This window comes from Gavia stellata, chromosome 1 (assembly GCF_030936135.1).
Source record: "Gavia stellata isolate bGavSte3 chromosome 1, bGavSte3.hap2, whole genome shotgun sequence".
Classification (NCBI taxonomy): domain Eukaryota; kingdom Metazoa; phylum Chordata; class Aves; order Gaviiformes; family Gaviidae; genus Gavia; species Gavia stellata.
Genome location: NC_082594.1, coordinates 8,481,546 through 8,501,129, shown reverse-complemented (window position 1 = coordinate 8,501,129; position 19,584 = coordinate 8,481,546). Strand labels below are relative to the sequence as shown.

The window sequence follows — 19,584 nt, the reverse complement described above, 5'->3', positions numbered from 1 at the left end:
TTGCGTTGGCCAAGAAGTGAACTTACTATCCTTCCCTCCCCTGTATAAGCTTTTCCCTCATTTTCATTGTGGAAGCTAGGAAACTGATGTCTCCCTTGTTCCCTACAGACAATGTCAGAACACAGCTCACAACTTCCAAGTTTTGCCATTCCAAGTAGGTTTTATGGTTTGGCTAGCTCTGCCATCAGTTCTTAACTCAGCAATTAGAGGCTCGGAAAGCTCACTAATTCACACAAATATACACAGCAGACAGATAGCAGAACAAAGGGCTGCAGACAGTCCTGTATCTGAAGCTCAGATTGTGTGGTAGAGACAAGACATGAATATTTCTGAGAAAGTACTGGCAGCCCACAACAGAGAACAGATTAAGCAACATAAACATATATCCAGCTACTCAAACGCATTTCCTCCCCCCCTTCTCATCCTCAGAGTCAGATTAGAACTTCTGTTTCATAAAAAGTATCTGAACAGCTTAAATAACTCAGATTTCATACATCAGCATTGTCCAGACAAGTCGCAGCCTCTTCTATTTTAGGTTTATACCTCAGTCAAACAGAGATAGCATGGACAGTGGTGAAGGTGCTCACATTTCTTAGGCTGTGTCAGATTGATAACAAAGCAGAAATAATTTTCAAGGTGTTCATACTGCCCTTTACAGATAGCCACATAGGACAGATGAATCTTCCTCTCCTCCATCAGGCAGCTTTACACAAGGAAATTTTTTTATTTTATATTTAACTACTGTTTAACAGCCAAAAATACTAGTATTTTATCTACCTTACCTGCCATACACAGTAACCCAAAGCTATGCAGGGAGATTCAGCCAGGGTCTTAAAAAAACAAAAACACTCCAAGAAAATAGAAATCTTGGAGAATGCACTGCAGATAAACAGAACTGCACAAGTGAAGGTTTGCAAGCGTGAAAAGCGGTTCTGCTTTGAGAAGTGACCCTGATAGAAATACATTTGTGGGGATCCACATTTCCTCTCTCACTAGTTCTCCCACATCAAAAAGGACATAGGCTCAAAACTTTCTCTTTAATTGCAAGCTCTGCCAGCTAAGCCTGGCATCAGAAGCTCTAATTGCATGTGCTTTTTGTGCAGCATTTCTGCTCCTCAAGAACAGCTCTGCAGGACAGCTAAGGTTTTTCAGTCATCCCTGGCACTTTTCTTCGTGTGGGCTCTTGATGCAACCTATTAGGCCTATAAGTGGCAGTTAGTCAACAAACCAGTTGATGCACAAAAAGATATTGCCCTGGTTCTCTTTTTTCAGCCACGGTCGTTCTACAGAGCCAAAAATAAAGCAAAAGATGCAGACTGGGAGAGAAGGAGAGAATTAGTTAAACGAAATGGTCAATTCTACAAGACATTCGTTCTCAATTACCTGTATAGGCCAAGCTGGCAGAGGCTGTAAGAAGTCAGCTTTATAGGGATAGTTCACCATAGCCAAGTTTACCCATGTTTCACTCAGCCAGTTTTTCAATATAGCAGCATCCTGAAGATTTTTTAATGGGCTGCACAAATGAAATGTGCTGGAAAGCCACTGTAAACCTGCATCTTTAATAAAAAAATAAAATAAAATAATATTTAATGTATTGTACCATTAACACATAGGTCAGTTGTGTTGCTGCTAAAAAATATTTCACTTCGCATAACTAATCTGGTGAAATTATTCCACATACGTACAAGCATAGCAGATCAAATTTTAGTCAGCACATTAAGTGAAGGGAAATACAATCTGCATACTTCAGCATATGCGTATGTCACAGCTAAGATAAAGTTATCTAAAAAACCAAAGACAGATTTACAAGACATTTGGCATTTTTTTTATAGGAGGAAACATCCGGGCACTCTTCTTCCAATGAAAGGAAAACTTCAAACCAGCTAGCTCACAGTGCAAGGACTATTAATGGACAGATCTCTTGAGACTCTCCTGGTTTTTCCTTACATTATTTTATGTAGTCCTGAACTCGTCCAGTTTGGCTTCCCTGATTTTAATTGGATAACTGATCATGCCAGGCTTTCTCTTTAGGACACTGAACACAAGTAGTAAGATTTTTTTTTTTTTAATTTAATTTCTTTGCTGTACAGTGAGCTTATCTGATATAGACTCATAGAATCATTCAGGTGGGAAAAGACCCTTAAGATCGAGTTCAACTGAGTCCCTAGCACTGAATCCATAAGGATTGCAGTGATTTTCTATACCTGATTGCCTCTGCTCATATTTAAACTATTTTTTTTTTTTTTTTAGAGTAACAACTACCGGGCCTACTTTGTCAGAAAGGAATACAAGCCTTGAGGTACTGATCTGGAGTCAGCTCCTGTCTGACCTTACGGATGTTTGGACCTGAATTCTGAGTCACACCAGCTGTGAGCAAAGCTTGTGATCCAACAAAACAGACATTTAAAAAATAATGCTAAGCTCATTTGGCAGTTTTCAGTACTAAGAGCTTTCAAAAAAATCAATACATATACAGCCGAAAGCCGTAACATAAACTTCCTGATTTTATGAAGTCATAACACAATCCCAATCATTGTGAACCTTTGAAAAAGTATTGGTGAGGTCTCACCTGTTGAGGAAAGGTGGTTAATGGCATTCCAGGAATTCCGGATGCTTTCTGAGCAGCCTGTCCCACTCTTTTTGAAATCATTGGTCACTATGCTGAAATAAGTGCCACACGGAACCAAATCGCCAAACTGCCAGATTGGGGCAGAGGCTGCCAGAGCTCTGCAAAGGGACATAAAAAGATCCTGAACCCCTGCAAAGTGAACGTCCATCCTCTGGTCAATACCCTCCCCACAGCCACTAACTAAGTAGCATTTATGACTCAGCTTGGACACTGAGCCCTAGGTGAACTAACCATAATATTGCAAAACTATTCCATAGGTCTGCATGCAAAGGCTGTTGAAGGTTATAAGTCTTGGACACTAGAACAAAAGATACCAGTAAATATATAAAGTAGAAATTCAGTCTTGCTTACTTTATTATTTTTCATTCTCATCTAGCAGCTAGTTCTTCCTCACTAGGCATTGTGCAAACTCAACTGAAGAGAGCCCCTGCCCACAAAAATCTACTCTCTAGCAGGTGCAGTTGACACACCTGAGGGACAGGATGTCATCCAGAGGGATCTGGACAAGCTTGAGAAATGGGCCCATGTGAACCCCCAGTACCAATACAGGCTGGGGGATGAAGGGATTGAGAGCAGCCCTGCAGAGAAAGACTTGGAGGTACTGGTGGATGAAAAGCTGGACATGAGCCGGCAATGTGCACTTGCAGCCCAGAAAGCCAACCGTATCCTGGGCTGCATCAAAGGAAGCGTGGCCAGCAGGTCGAGGGAGGTGATTCTGCCCCTCTACTCTGCTCTGGTGAGACCCCCCCCTGCAGTACTGCATCCAGCTCTGGGGTCCTCAGCACAGGAAAGACATGGACCTGTTGGAGCGGGTCCAGAGGAGGGCCACGAAAATGATCAGAGGGCTGGAACACCTCTCCTGTGAGGAAAGGCTGAGAGAGTTGGGGTTGTTCAGCCTGGAGAAGAGAAGGCTTTTCAGTACTTAAAGGGGGTTTATAAGAAAGATGGGGACAGACTTCTTGGTAGGGCTTGTTGCGATAGGACAAGGGGTAATGGTTTTAAACCAAAAGAGGGTAGATTCAGACTAGATATAAGGAAGAATTTTTTTTACAATGAGGGTGGTGAAACACTGGCACAGGTTGCCCAGGGAGGTGGTAGATGCCCCATCCCTGGAAACATTCAAGGTCGGGTGGGACGGGGCTCTGAGCAACCTGATCTAGTTCAGGGTGTCCCTGCTCATTGCAGGGGGGTTGGACTAGGTGACCTTTAAAGGTCCCTTCCAACCTGAACTATTCTATGATTCTATTTACTAATCGTGTTTTCCAGAGGGGAACTAAGGCACTGAAGAGATTAAAGACCTGCCTCCAGTCACCAAAAAGTCTGGTGGCCCTAAAAAAATTAGGCGCAAAGTCAGTGTTCATAATAATTGTATTTACAAAACTAACAGATAGCTCTGAAAATATACACCATCCAGTACCTGCTCACCTACAGTTGTCTTTATTAGGAAAACAGTGCCTCTTCCCAAATTTAAGGTAACTAAATTCCTCCTCCCAATAGTGAAAAATTCGAGCCAGCTTGAATTACAGTACGTCTCCCAGTGCTGTAATATTTATAGCACGGAAGTAACAAATGCCTGCTCTCTGTTTGAGCAGGATGGGTACACTCACCCAACTACCACATGGGGGTACTTCATCCTAAACCAGGCTGCAAGCATTCCTCCATAAGATCCTCCTATAGCTATGACAGGACTGTAACGGGCTCCTGCAATGGTCGTCTTTAAGTACTCAATTAGTACTGCGAAGTCTGCCAGAGCTTGTTCTGATGTCAAGTAATTCAGATGCTTGGAATCCTGAGACAAAGAAAGCAGGTTATATACAGCACAGGAGTGATTTCTAGCAGCAGTCTTTCTATTCCCCACAGCAGCTATAGAGTTCTAAATCTGTGCCTGAAAACAAATGAAATATTCTTTGTAGGTGTCCCTTGAAGTGCTAGAAAATCTCAAGATTTTTTTTTATTTATCCTAGAACTGATAGTTGCTAAAATAGGATAGTTGTGTGCTTCTAGCACATTTAAATCTTACTCAGGTTAACAGTCACTGCACTGGCAAGAATTACAATAGGCAGAATTATGTTTGTATAGAACACATTTAAGGAAGACAAAAGAAGACACTTACGCTGAAAGACTCATTCCCAAAGGGCAAAGATTCTCCATAATATCTATGTTCAGCAAATACTAACATGGCATTAAGTTCTTCAGCCACATCCCACATAAAACCCTGGTTGGAGGAAAACAGACATTTAAATAAGTTGAATCAATTATTTTCAAAGTTTCTACTTTCAGCCTAGTGTATTCCAACTCTTATTCTTTGATTAGAAAGATATCACTATCAAAATACAACTAGAAAGACAGAGTGCAATTTGGTTTTAAAATACCACTGAAGTAAGAAGACACACAAAACAGATAGACACCCAGAGACAGGGACACATACAAAGAAAATACGTATATTTTAATGCTGCAAAATATTAAGCAGTATTGTTTTGTAAGTACACACAGGCAATCCTGCCAGAATTCCTATAGCACAAGCTTAATCCATAGGAAATAAAAAACACTACAGGAGAAAAGCACGCATTTGAGTTAGGACTACATTACAAAAACCACAAAATTTGTTTGGCAATAAGCAATAATCTAGAGCATTGCAATACACTTATTTTCAACTAATAAATAACTACAACTTGTTATTATTTGTTGACAGCAACTTGTTACCACCAGTTATGGCAACAGGCAGACAGAGATCGCCTGCTGACAGAACAAAGTGTGTAAGCAGTCCTTGGTTGCTTTGAGCTCAGCACATGCCACCTCCTGTTGTGTTACTGGACTTTGTATTGAAGTGGCTGAAAAATACCCACACGCTCCATTCTGCATTTGTATCAGTCAGGGAAGCAAGAACTTGCACAGGTCTTGTCAGAGAACAAGAATCATCTATCTTTGATTTTCAGCCCCCTTCATTTCACTTCACATTTTTCTTATAGAGAAAAACACATCAAAACCTCCCATTTTACTTGGGGAATCTAAAGTACTAGGATAGGTGTAATTTGGTCCAAAATTCTGCATTCTTAGCTTAAGGCACCTTACAGTGTTTCCTCTAGAAATTTTCTTCACTACTCCAGGAAGTTAATACATGTGCAACCCTTTGATTTCTATGGGCTTCAAATAGGACCCTGAACCCCCCAAAACTTTTTCTGTGCTTTTGTTCAGCTTCCTCCTCCTCCTATAACATTCATAACAACCATTACAAACTTCTCTTTAAACAATATTCTGACACTGTCTCCGTGTTCTTCCTTATTTTTTCAGTACACCACTACTGAAAAGAAGGACTGTAATTCAAGAATCAATAATCTATTTTCTACATACTGTATTGTTGCAGAACCACGTGATGTCTCCTTCATTGCCTGTATAAAACAGTATTGGTCCATTGTCTTTCTTCCAGTGCTGATCTGCTACTAGATACCGCTGCTGGAATGTAAGACTTTCATCAAATCCAAAGTGATCAATCTGTAAGAACGAGGAACAACACGTTCAGAAAGCTAAAATTGATCCTGGAGTCCACTGGATGCGCTGACAGTCACTGTGCAGATGAAAAATAAAGAAAAGCAAAAAGTTTTACTAAGATAAAAAAGATGACATTGAATTAATTTATATTCCTAATACATCAAAATTCTTCTGCTTTACAAAGTAAACCAGCCAAAATTACAGGTGTATATGCTGAAAGAGAAATGCTATTTTCAGCTATAAAAAGAAAAAAATCCATGCCCTTTTTATAGTATCATATTTAACATGAGCTAGTCTAAATATATTTAGGAAATCAGACAAATCTGCTGAGGGGTCACAAAGTATCTGATGTAATAAAACTGTATCAAGAAGTAAAGAGAGTCATTGTCCCGCGATGTTCTGAGTCTCAGGAAAATTCCTTACTAGCCTTACCATTTATTAAAAAAAAAAAACCAAAATAAAACAAAAACAAAACCAGAAACAACAACTCCCCCCCCCCCTTTTGGCATAAGATTGAAATGTAAACAGATTCTTGTTAGAAAGTGGGTTTGGTTTTTTTAATTCTTAGAAAACACTAATTCTCCGTAGTTGTTCTGCTATTGACAGATTTTTCAGATAGTTTTGTGGCGTGCTTCTCCTCTCCTTGCAATTTTCACTAACCCACATATCCTCCCCAATTCTTTCCACTGCCCTACAAATATTGCAAGCCTATACATACATACATACCACTTAACCCAAACCCTACAGTGTAAGCTTTATTTCCTCATTAGAAATTCAATTTCAGTTCCTAAGGTCAGTTTTTCAGCTTTTATTCACACTGCTTTGTATGCACTATCCCCCTTGACCCTTCCCCAAGCATTCATCCATACTGGAAAGTTTATTAATTGCTTTTACAAGGTAACTCCCTGCATGGGCATAATCATCTTCTGGAATACCCACCCAGGCTTTTAGTATAAAAAAATAAAAAACCAAACCAACACGCAGAACTAAGAGCTATGCTGCTTAATTACCATGTATTCCCAAATCATCACTACTTCTATTAATCAGTTGATGATGACAAGTAGCTTCCCAATTTTGACTTCCGTCAGCACAAAGCATCATCTTTTCCTTTCGTAGTTTCTTGCTGGCGGTAACAGCCTGACATCTGCTGGCTTGAACACCTCTGCTCACCCATCTGCCTTTACACCCACAACTCTACCAAATCGCTCAGATGCTCCAGGAGCCAACCTTTCACATTTCCTCTTTTGAGAACACCTGCAAATTAATGTTAAAAAGCAGCAAATCACACACAAATCCAAGCACTCGCTGATAACGTAGTGACCTTGCTGCTAAGCAGATTCCTCCAGGCAGCTCAGGAAAGCCTAACTCTTGACCTGCAGGATCCAGCTACTCCACACCATGTACTTATATTTGCTCTGGGTCAAAGAGAGCGCAGGAACTGAAGATATACAATCTGCTGCAAAGCGTCTCTTCCAAACTCTCTCAAAGCTTATTCACTCTTGGACTGCAGTGAGAGGACAGTCGTGTTGCAGCTCACCACTAGCAGAACAGCAGGAGCAGTTCAAGGTCTTCACAGACATAAGGGACAAGGTCTTTGCCCTGAATAATTTAACTTCAGTGACTGCTTCCAGACCCAAATAAAACTAATTTATGGGTGCTCTACCATTTTGCTCAGTGGGACCATTTACTACTTATGAGTAAGTATGTGGTGATGTTATCATGTATATATTTAGGGGCTCTTTCACTGAATTCAAGTGCTGACAACATATGCTGGGCTTATTTTACACTGACAACTCACCTGCTCCTTTTTCATTTGCAGAGTTATTAACTTTAGTTTCACTTTCTACATCAAGTATAACCAAGAGCGATTAGATGTAGTGATTAGGTGTAGAAAGGCAGAACAAGGTCAGCAACTGAAGAAGTCTTTGGTCATAAGACTTTGGGACAATCAAAGAGAAGGATTAGATAAGGCACATCTAATAAAAATCACAGTATAGTTTAATAAACTCCAACACTATTAGAAAGTACAACTAATACATGTTTTGTTCCAGGTTTGTTGGTAAAGGGGATAAGTATCTTTTTCTGTTTAACTTTTCTGGTTAGGCTGCTAGCCAGAGATAGGAAAAAATAGGCTCATGTGTCCTGTCTGCCTTTTATGGAATCATCTAAAATTAAACATTTAGCTTTAAAACTTGATTCTGCATCCTTCCTGCCTGAAGCCACAGCGCCAACTACAAGACTACACCACGAAAAGAATTCAGCTTTCCTGAACTACAAAGATACGTACCAAAATCTTCTCAGTGCAGGCAGCTTAATATGCAACAGACAAGGGGGAAATATGCAACAGTGGAGGGGGGAAAAAAGAGAAAAAAAAAGAGAAAAAGGTCAGAATGGTTTAATGGATAAGCATCCTTTTGGCACCAGCCTGAGGTTATTCAATGGGGTATTGTGCAGAACAGATTTTAAAGCCCATCTCACTGTTGCTGTTCCACAGGAACTGGAAAATTAGGGTAGTAATATTCAAATATGAATGTATTTTCCCACATGATGGCTAATTTTCTTTTTAAAGATGTGATTTACTATGGTTTCCTTGTGATGTGATCTGTCAGTCTACTCCCACAAAACAAACCCCAAAATCCCAGTGCTCTAGTGAGTCTGCCTCTCAATACTGAGATGGAGAAAAGTACAGGAATTTAAGTTTTCTTTTGCCGGTTTTAGTAACCACGTTGATCAAAGTGTCATGATTCTCCATCTTGACTCTCAGCCACACTGTAGACTCACTCACTGCCATCAGTCACATTCTTCTTTCCCATTCCTCCCTCAATCTGTAAAATTTTGATAGCCTCACAGCAGCTAAACTGCTTCTGTTCATCATATTCATAACACACCAAACCACGGACACATGTAACATCCCAGGCAAGACCGGGATACTCCAGACTTCTCTGGAAAAAAAAAAAAAAAAAAAAAATCACAAGTATGTATTACTCAACTGAAGAGCAGGAACTCCTTTCTTGCCAGATGATGGGGCTTCATACCTTGTAGTAACTTGTCTTTGCAAGGGTAAGACACGTAACATGACTAAAAAAACCCCTAATGTTTGTAAAGCAGGCGGAAAGAGAGAGAGATGTCACAACTGCTGGTTATTGCCAAGAAATTCAAATAACTTCTGAATCCAGAACATCAAAATGCAGTTTGGAGGTGTCCCAAGGAGCATCTGCTCACAAGAGCAAAAACTGTTTGAAAACGTACTAAGTCAGAGGGAAAAAGCACAAGAATCCATATAAAATTGTGAAGTGAGAGGCTGGGAGACGAGGGAAAGCTGTAGTTCAAGAACGGCAGATGGAGCTGTCGTGTAGCCAAACTGCGCTGCAGGAACACGCGGGGCTGCGCATGGGAGCTGCTGGTTGTTATTGAATAAGTATATAGGTATGTAAACAAGTAATAAAACAAGTAATAAAGCCCACAAACTGTGGGAAGTATACTTTACAACTCAAATCACCCAGATATTTTTTTAGCTTCTTTTCCTTAAGGCAGATTTCTTTAAAAAGTTGAACCAGAAAATTTCTTTTCCCCACTTCTGCAAAAGGAGTAAGACAAAAGCAGTGACTTTTGCAGCCAGACTTAACTAAAATAGACCACAACAGTAAAAGAAAAAAAGCAGTTTAGTACACATTTACAATACTTTTAACCAACAGTTAAGGTAACAGTGGTAAAGGTATACTAGCATATATGAGGTTTTTCTAATTACAATTTTCATAATTACGATTATTGCCAGGATGTCAGCAGTGAATACAAGGTCCTCAGCAACCTAATATAACTGTGAATTTGGCCCTGCTTTGAGTGGGAGGTTGCACCAGATGACATGCAGAGTCCCCTTCCAAAACTAAACTATTCTAGGATTAATCCAAACCAGTTACACAGCCTAAAATTTTAAGCTTCTGTAAACAGGACTACCTAGCAAGTTTGGTCAAAATAAGAATACAGTCATCATTGGCAATACAACAGCAATATTTTACAAATGAAAGTATCATGTACATGCAACACTCTCTTTGACTCAGAATCAGTCCTTCTGATACTAATAAAATGGAGGATAAAAATAGAAAAAGGAGTGCTGAAAGTAGTAAGTTATGAATAAGTTTAAGAGAAACTTTTGCCAGCTGAGGTAGGCAGGATGGGAATACTTTGGAGAGCTACAGCTGCAAGGCAAAGAAAGCAAGCAACAAAATTTCAGTTCCACGTACAAAAATCTTCATGAACTTTGTGTGGTTAAAAAAGGAATCATCTTGTATTTTTCTGCGCATCTTTGAGTCAAAAGACTTACAAAGCTCCTGGGGAAGATACATACATACACACAACAGATTGCTCAGGAGGAAGCCAGCTCCAGATGGAAGACTGGAGCCACTTCCCAAAGCATGGCCATGGCTGCTGAGAACTGCACTCACTGAGTTTGATGAAAAACGGGCACAACAGCTCGCACTGCCTGCTGCCAAGAGGCTGGTGAGAGCTCTAGATTGAAGGCTTGAGTCAGTAGCTTTGATCCTTTAGCTCAGAGAAACTTGCTACAGTGAGGTACAGCTCATCAGCTTGGGACAAGGAGCTTTCTCCAGACTGGTCCCCTGAACAAAGCAGAAGGAAGGGCCAAAACCCACCTCACTGCCTTCCGCTCAAAGTACACGACACATTTCTTTGGCTTTACCTTATAAGTGCACATGTATCATGTGCTTATGTGATCTCTCAAAGATGACTTATCTTGGGGTGTTTTTTTTTTTTTTAAATGTACTTTGTTGTTTTGGAAGTCCATTTAAAATAAAACAAGCCACTCTGCCACACATCTCCCCTGGGGAGGAAACAAAAAAGGCACAGCAGATGTTAGTTATTGTACAGATGTTAGCCTGCTTAATATACTCCTGGAAGTGTTCACGAACTATGGCACCACATGAAGTACAAAGACAAAACAGGACACGTGGGCTAAAACCCACTTCCTTCTCAGCAGCATCTTAAGGTCATTAGTGACTACAGAGACAGGACAGCAAACCCAAGCCTTTACCAAAAAAAGACTATAATTCACAGGGTAGCTTCTAACCAAAAGCATTTAATGTCATTCAAGGAGATAAATCAGCACCTGATGGTTTTATGCTTTTGAGGTTCTGGCAAGAATGGAAGTGTCCAAAAGCCTTTCTGTCATGCCCCAAATTTTGATCCTCTAGGCAATAGCTTTATTTTCCCAAACTTGGATATTCCATTTGAAATCAAGTCAGTTGTTTCACTAGTGAGAAGCCAGGGGATTTTAAGAGGCATGTTCCACCCTCCACACATTCATGGAGCTGTTTTGAGTGCTCATCCTGTCTGAATTATTTCCTGAGGACAGGAAGATACAGGATAGTCTGAGGATATCCTCCTGCATGAACAGCAGTGTGGGCACTAACCTCTTAGGGATTTCACCGATGTGTTTTTATTCCTGGTTTTATTCCTGACAGGCTGTGGGACTCCAGTCCAGTCAGCTGGCTGTATTAGGTTTGTTTCCTCTTAAAAATCTTTGCTTCCTTCATTTAAGTTGCAAGTTCATGAGGGCAGGGACTGCCTTGCCATCTTGTACAGCATCATATACAAGGGGCCCCAAATTTTGTTACAAGTACTACTACATATAGTTAAATATTCAAGCTCATAAAAAACATTGCTGCAGTAGAGTACCACTGAAAAAAAAAAATATATGCTCACACACTGTTTATGTCTTCATAGCAGGGGAGACACAGAACCAGAAATGAAAGCTAAATAAAAATCAGTTTTAAAAAAGTCTACCTCCCTGACAGTATTCTTGTGGCTTTGTTTCCTCCTATTGTACATTTTTGTGTATCATAGCCTGCCAGGACTGAGGCTTCATCTCACTGACAGCTGGTAAGATTCTCTCAGATCGTCCCTGCTCATCTAGTGCAGAAGAAAAAAAAAAAAAAAAAAATACGAAAAAAGACAAGAAAATCAAGGTTAGCTTTGTTTTATCTTTTCCATTTTAAATGCAAGGAATGAGGTGTTTCCTTGCTTTCTATGCTGATACTTGTGCAAGGGACAGCAGAGACTGAAGATTAGCACCAGTCTGTTGAAATGCATAATCATTCGATGCTCTGTGAAAGAGCAGGGAGATGTAAACAACACCTTCTTGCATCGGCTACGTTAATCTACTAACTTGAAAGGCCTACACATAAATAATATAAGAAAATTGGACTCGAACGAACTGTAATCTTCCACACTCCCCATAATTCAGAGGTTTTGTTTGTTAGATTTAATTTTACTTAGTTAATCTGTCACATTTAACAAAACATACAGACATAACAATACACATGCTGTTTGCCTATTCCAGCTGCCATTTTACCAATGATGGTCTAGAATAACCAGTTTTTCCTTGGCTGGAGTTAGCTTTCAGGCAAACGCACTCCCCAAAACAAATCCAGGCTTAAGATCCTTGTAACGGAGGGATCCTTTTCCATTGCAACTATGTCCTTGTGAACACACTGGCCTTTGACTAGAATCATGCTTGGTGTATTTTACTGAAGCTTCTCTTATGCTGCAGAAACCACGTCACCTGCTCTTGGGAGGCTGCAACTGTTTAAGGAAGTCTGCCTTTAGCACTCATTTATCACTTCAGTAATTAAAAGCAGTGACAAGGAAAGCCTCAGACAGGAACTCTACCCCTGCCCTGAGTCACACAGTTTGGAAAAGACACTTCAAAGAAAGAGACCAAAGAACATTTAAACAGCTACAGGATATGCTGTAGGAAAGCACCAGGCTGCTCAGGTCAGCCTTTGTTAGAAACAAACAGTTCCCAAAAAGTATATGATGAAAGGTTATTTTTATGTTGAAAACCTAAGCAGCTAACAAGAACACAAACAAATTGGTTTCAACTTCCACAAACCATTAGTAGTTATGTTGTCCCAAAAAGAGGGATCTTTACCCAGTATGCAAGCCAATCCCCACAGGGCCGATGTACTTCTTTATTACAGATTTGCACAAAGCTGGGAGCTAGGGGATATTTCACAAAGCTAGCTCTGCTCCATACAAAAACTACAGCATACTTATCCCGTACGTGATTAGCAGAAACCAGCCTAAGTTTACACTCATTGGTTTAACACTACATTTGTTATTGGCTAGTTGCATTTAAATTAACACGCACCCCCCCACCTTCAAGGGGCATAAGTCAACTCAGTCTTTAATTGAGTTGGTGGTCGTGATTTCCCCTACTGTCTTTACCTTTCCCCCAGTTCCTGCTGATTTCTGCTGGCTTTACACTTGTGTGGCAACTTTCCAGCTTCATGACCTTCTAGAGCAAGAAGTTCCTCTTTATCAGCTTTCTCAGTTCCTCCTCAAGGGCTTTAGAGATTATGAAAGCATGCAAGTTTATACAAAATAACTAGTTTTACAATGGGCCTGTTGGTTTAGTTTATCAGTTCTCCCCTTTGAAACTTGTCTAAGTCTCATCTTCACATAAGTTTCACCTTTATTGTTAGGGATTAGTACATATTGCTTTTAATACATCCAAACAAAATACAAACTGATTAACATTAAACCCACATTCCTCATCTTGGCCACCACAATAGCATCTAATAATAGTTATTACAATAACCAAAATGAAGGGCGCAAGTCTAGAACAAGATAATTGTCTTTAGGGGACCTGAAACCAAAGTTTAAGATAGTTATTTTTTCCATGAGAGTTTCAGTTTTAAGACTCCCATGGGCTTGAAAGTCCACTGTTCTTCTAAAGGAGCCTTCTTAACTCTAGTGTAACGTATCCAGGAGTTAATCCCGTCAACCTTTACAGCTGTATAGGTGGTTAAAAGTACAAGATATGGTCCTTCCCACATTTCTTTCAGTGGTTCATCTTTCCAGGTTTGAACATAAACAGAATTTTCAGGTTGAAATTCATGCACAGCAATATCTAGAGGTAGTGGTGTTTGTTTATTTAGGTACCTGTGTAGGGATGACAATGCCCTAGAAAGAGATATGAAGTGAGTTTGTATAATTTTATTTCCCATGATATGCATTTGGTCACCTTTTCCCACAGCAGAATTAACTGGGTGTGGTTTTCCACAGAGGATTTCAAAAGGACTTATTTTTTCTTCTGGGAGTGATTCTGATTCTCATTAATGCTATTGGTAATACTTCTACCCATTTCAGTTGAGTTTCTTGGCACAACTTAACAATTTGTCATCTGAGGGTTTGGTTCATTCTTCCTACCTTCCCACTTGACTGAGATCTCCATGGTATATGCAGTTCCCATTTAATGTGAAAGAACTTGGGTACTCCCTGTACTACCTCTGCAGTGAAATGGCATCCGTTATCTGACAACAGATCTTCTGCTATTCCAAACCAGGGAATTATTTCTTTTAACAGTACCCTAACTACCCTCTCTTGCCCGATTGGTGAGACAGGAAAGCTTCTGGCCAGCCTGAAAAAGTATCAGCCAGAACAAGATATTTATACCTATTACAATTAGGCAACTCTGAAAAACCCACCTGCCGATGTTCTCCAGGAGTTACTCCCCTTTTTAAGCTGCCAGGTGGTGGCCTACACTGAATTTTTGTATTGTTTTTATAACAAAGATGACATTTTCTAGTAATTATGTCTGCTAATGTCTGCATTTTTGGTCCTACAGCATATCGCTTAACACTATTAATCATTGCCTCTGCTCCCATATGAGTTTCTTTATGCAAGTTAATAAAAATGGAGTTCATCAATTTGGGAATGACTAGGACTTGGTGGGTGGTGTCACCCACCACCTGTCTTTGGTTTTGCTACAATGTAACATTTCAGCTAGCTTATTGTCCTTTTCCGAATACTGGGGCAATTCCATATCTATATTCCTTGCCTGGATTAGCGCTCCTTGAATCTCTTCCTGTAAAGCTGCCTTCTTCGCTGCCAAATACGCCTTGTGGTTGCCTTGAATTATATTCCCTTGACCTTTCTGGTGGGCCTTACAATGCATTATAGCCACTTCTTTTGGCTCCGATACTGTTTGCAAGAGATCTAAAATCTCATGTCCGTATTTAATGGGCGTTCCTTGAGAACTTAGCAGTCCTCTTCCCTTCCAAATGGCTCCATGAGCACATACCACTCCGAAGGCATATTTGGAGTCTGTGTACATGTTGATTCTTCGATTGCACCCAATTCTTAGAGCTCGGGTAAGAGCTATCAGCTCTGCTTTTTGGGCTGAGGTATTCCGTCGCAAAGACTGAATTTCAGTTTCGTTATCAATGGTTACTATAGCATACCCAGCTTTCCTCACTCCTTTGTGCACAAAACTGCTACCATCTGTCTATAATTCCAGATCTGCGTTCTCTAAAGGTTGATCCTTCAAGTCTGGCCTGCTAGCATAAACTTCTTCAATTGTGGCCATGCAGTCATGGTGCAAGGGTTCTTGTTCAGCTATGGGTAGTAAGGGAGCAGGATTCAAAGATGACATTGTCTTTAAAGTTGTGGCATCCTGTTCTAATAATAAAACCTGATATTTACCCAACCGGCTAGGAGAAATCCAATGATGTCCCTTATGCTCCAATATTGCTGTCACTGCATGTGGGACCAACGCTGGGATGGGCTGACTCGAGGTAAGTTTACAAGTTTCTTCGACCAGCATAGCTGTAGCTGTCACTGCTCGCAAACACGCTGGCCAGACTTTGCCTGTTTAATCCAACTGTTCTGAGAAATAGGTCACTGGCCTTTTCCAGTCCCTGAGGGACGGGGTGAGCACTCCCAAGGCCACATGTTGCCTCTCGTGTATGTAAAGTTGGAAAGGTTTAGTCAGATCTGGTAAATCTAGGGCTGGGGCCTGTATTAATTCCTTTTTGATCTCATCAAAACCTCTTCTGCATTTCATTATCCACTCTTAGAGGCCACCTGGGACCTTAATAGCAGCATATAAGGGTTTAGCCAGTAGTCCATCATTAGGGATCCACATCTGACACCAGCCAGCCATTCCAAGGAACCCTCTCAACTCTCGTTTTGATTTCGGAACCGCAATCCTACAGATTGGTTCTTTGTGTTCTGCCCCCAATTCTTGCTGGCCTCTAGAAATTTCGTATCCCAAATACTAGACTTGCTCCTGTGCTATCTGTGCCTTTCTTTAGACACCCGATATCCAGCCAGACCCAAAAAGTTCAGTAAATCAACAGTGGCTTTTAGACAATCGTCTTTCCAGCCTGCTCCAATTAAGATATCATCTACCTATTGTAACAGTGTAATATTCTGCTGGTTACCTCGCCATTGTTCCAATTCTTTTGCTAATACATTACCAAATACTGTAGGACTATTCTTGAATCTTTGTGGTAGCACCATCCAGCATAACTGTGATTTCCTCCCCATCATTGGGTTTTCCCATTCAAAGGCGAACAGCATCTGACTCTGTTCACTTATCGGAATACAAAAGAAGGCATCCTTTAAATCTAGTACAGTAAAGTATACATGAGTTTCTGGAATCGTGGTCAGCGAGGTATAAGGGTTAGGTACCACTGGATGAACATCAGCTGTAACCTGATTCATTGCCCACAGGTCTTGAACCAATGGATATCCTTGGGATTTAGGCTTTTTTACTGGCAAGATTGGGGTATTATATTCAGATTGATATTCTCACAAAAGTCCGAATTCTAAGAAGGTGGTAATCAGAGGTTCTAAACCCTTCCCAGCCTCCCACGTTATTGGATATTGTTTCTTTCTTACTGGCCAGGTTCTGGGGTTTAGTTCTATATTTACAGGACTTATATTTCTTGCTCTTCCTGATTTCTTTGTGGCCCAAACGAAAGGGATTACTGCATTCATAACTTCGCTAGGTATATTGTCACTGTCCTCTTACTCATTTTGATCCTGTATATCCGTCAACAGGTATATCTGTGCTTTCCATGCTGTCTCTGGTGGAATATGCATCTTTACTGAATTTTCAGAGCAGGTTAGATGTGCATGAAGTTTACAAAGTAAGTCTTGTCCTAGCAGTGGCAATGGGCACTCCAGCATATAAAGAAACTCATGGGTTAATTTAGTATTGCCAATCATACATTCCATTGGTCTTAAGAAAGGCCTGGTCATCTGCTTCCCTGTTGCCCCAAGAATGGGGATTGTCAGTTTACTTAAAGGTCCCTTACAGCTAGCCAAGACAGAACGAGTTGTTCCACTATCAATTAAGAAGTCAATAGTTTCATTCCGCAGCTTAACTGGAACCAGGGGATCGGCTGGGGAAACTTTGATAATAACCCCCGGTCCCCATCAGTCTCTATCCTTCTCCAATGTCATAACATTAGCATCTTCCATCCAGTTTGAGTTCCCCTTTACATTAGGGCATTCATTTTTCCAATGTCCCTCTTGTTTACAAATAGCACACTGATTAGGTCCTAAAGGTGGTCTTGGAACCGGTCTCCCAGGGACTCTTCCTTGACCACTTCCCCGCCCCACTCCCTCACCTCTCCCTCTACCTCTGCCCCCAATACCCACACCATTGTTTGCTAAAGCACTGGTGAGTGCCGCTGCCGACATGGATGTTTGTGCTCAACTCTGCTTTTCTTTCTTTTCCCTGTCTTCCCTACTATTATAGGCTTTGTAAGCTATTTCCATTAACTCTTCCACTCCTTCAGTCTTATTTAGTTTCTTTTTTATTTCTGGTGCTGACTGTGCCATAAGCCACCCATTAAACATTTTCCTATTACTCTCATCATCTGGATCAAAATCTGTCCATTTATATGCCACCTCTCATACCCACTCATAGAATGCCAGCGGGGTTTCATCAGGTCCTTGTCTAATTTCATATACTTTGGATAGGTTTTTTTGTTTCAGCACCCTATTTTTTATTCCATATAATATTAAATCCCTGTACCTTTGAATAGCCATCATTTCCTCTACTGTATTTGGGTCCCAGTACAGCTTTTGATTAGCAGGAATTCTAAGCTCACCATTTCCAGGGACATCTCTCCTTTCTTTTTCTTTCCTAGCCCCTTCCAATACCATTCGTTCCTCCTCAGCTGTGAATAAAGCATCTAACAATGCTTGTATACCTCCTAAATTTGAATTATGAGTCACTATTATTGTTTTCATCAACTGGTGAGCCTTCTCTGGATTTTCTCAATATGAACCCACAGACTGTTTCCGATTTAACAAATCTGAAGTAGTAAACGGGACATGCACAAACAATGGGCCATCTGCCCCCACTGCCTGTCGAAGTGGTGCCTGGACAACAGGACCTTGACCCCTTGTTCAGCTAGCAATGAGACTAAAAGTTTCACTCCCTTCCCTTATGTGAGCAAGAGCAGCCACTCCGGCAGCCCCTTCCCACTCTCTTCTATTTCGAGAACGGACTGGTGGAGCTAGTAAAGACATATTCTCCTCTGGAGGAGGCTCTAATCCCTTCTTCCTGGCCCCACATCCAACGCAACAACTTTTTTCATCCTTCTCGTTCTCCTCTTCGGTATCCAATATATAAATCCTGTTCCCTCCTTCATGCATATTTAACAACTTACCTTTCCTTCTAGCACCATAATTATTCCTTAAAGTCATAAAAGCACCCACATATGGCACTTCATCCCATTTCCCTTCACGCTTACAAAACAGCATTAATTGCAATATGGTATTTTATTTCAGAGACCCCCCTTCAGGCCATTTTTCCCCATCATCCAAAAAAATATTGTGACCACCACTGATTACAGTGTCTTTTCATTTTCTCTTTAGTCAAAGGATCTCCTCCAAACTTATTCCAGTTTTTCAAAATACAACCCAGGGGAGTACAAGGAGAAGTCATGGTAGAGGATGCTGTACCCATTTTCCCGTTTTTCTTCTTCACCAAATCATATTACCCAATTACCATACCCTATTGGTCTGGACCGTTTAATAGCCTACCACTGCACACCGCCCCGACCCCGCTGGTCAATTAAGGTCCCCTGCTGAGCGTTATCGTGTGACTTATGTGGAGACCAATTCCTCCGACCCCCCTTGGTTGGTCAACCCCACTGGTCAATAATATCTTAATTTCAGCCAAAATTTTACCCAAAAGAACAGCACCTCAACCCAAAACTCCAAGCTCTCCCCCCTTTTCCCAGTAATACCTCTGTTAGGTGTTGCACCTTTGAGTTGCTCACCGTTCAAATGCCGGAGGAGTCCCTGAGCAACAGGTCTGTACACACCAGAGTCCTATTCAGTCTAAATCTCCGCTGCCAGGAACAGTAAGACAATCTGGGCAAGGCCTTAAGGCAGTCCCATCTGGGTCACCAAAACATTGTCCTGAAAAGAGGGATCTTTACCCAGTATGCAAGCCAATCCACACAGCATCAAGGTATTTCTTTATTACAGATTTGTGCAAAGCCGGGGTATTTCACAAAGCTAGCTCTGCTCCATGCAAAAACTACAGCATAATTATCCCGTTACACAATCACAGAAACCCACCTAAGTTTAGACTCTTTGGTTAGTGATTAACACTACATTTGTTATTGGCTAGTTCCATTTAA

General features: G+C 40.8%; 1 protein-coding gene across 1 annotated transcript in view; it reads right to left on the bottom strand.

Annotated features, from left to right (window-relative positions):
• Positions 1-19,584, bottom strand: part of PRCP (prolylcarboxypeptidase) — a 39,776-nt gene that overhangs the window by 10,434 nt on the left and 9,758 nt on the right. The window contains exons 2-6 of the mRNA XM_059818085.1: positions 5,981-6,121; positions 4,743-4,844; positions 4,237-4,418; positions 2,570-2,727; positions 1,384-1,556 (exon numbers count right to left, since the gene is read on the bottom strand). Coding sequence (XP_059674068.1) covers positions 1,384-1,556; positions 2,570-2,727; positions 4,237-4,418; positions 4,743-4,838 — 609 coding nt within the window. The 5' untranslated portion in view covers positions 4,839-4,844; positions 5,981-6,121. The remainder of the gene's footprint in view (positions 1-1,383; positions 1,557-2,569; positions 2,728-4,236; positions 4,419-4,742; positions 4,845-5,980; positions 6,122-19,584) is intronic.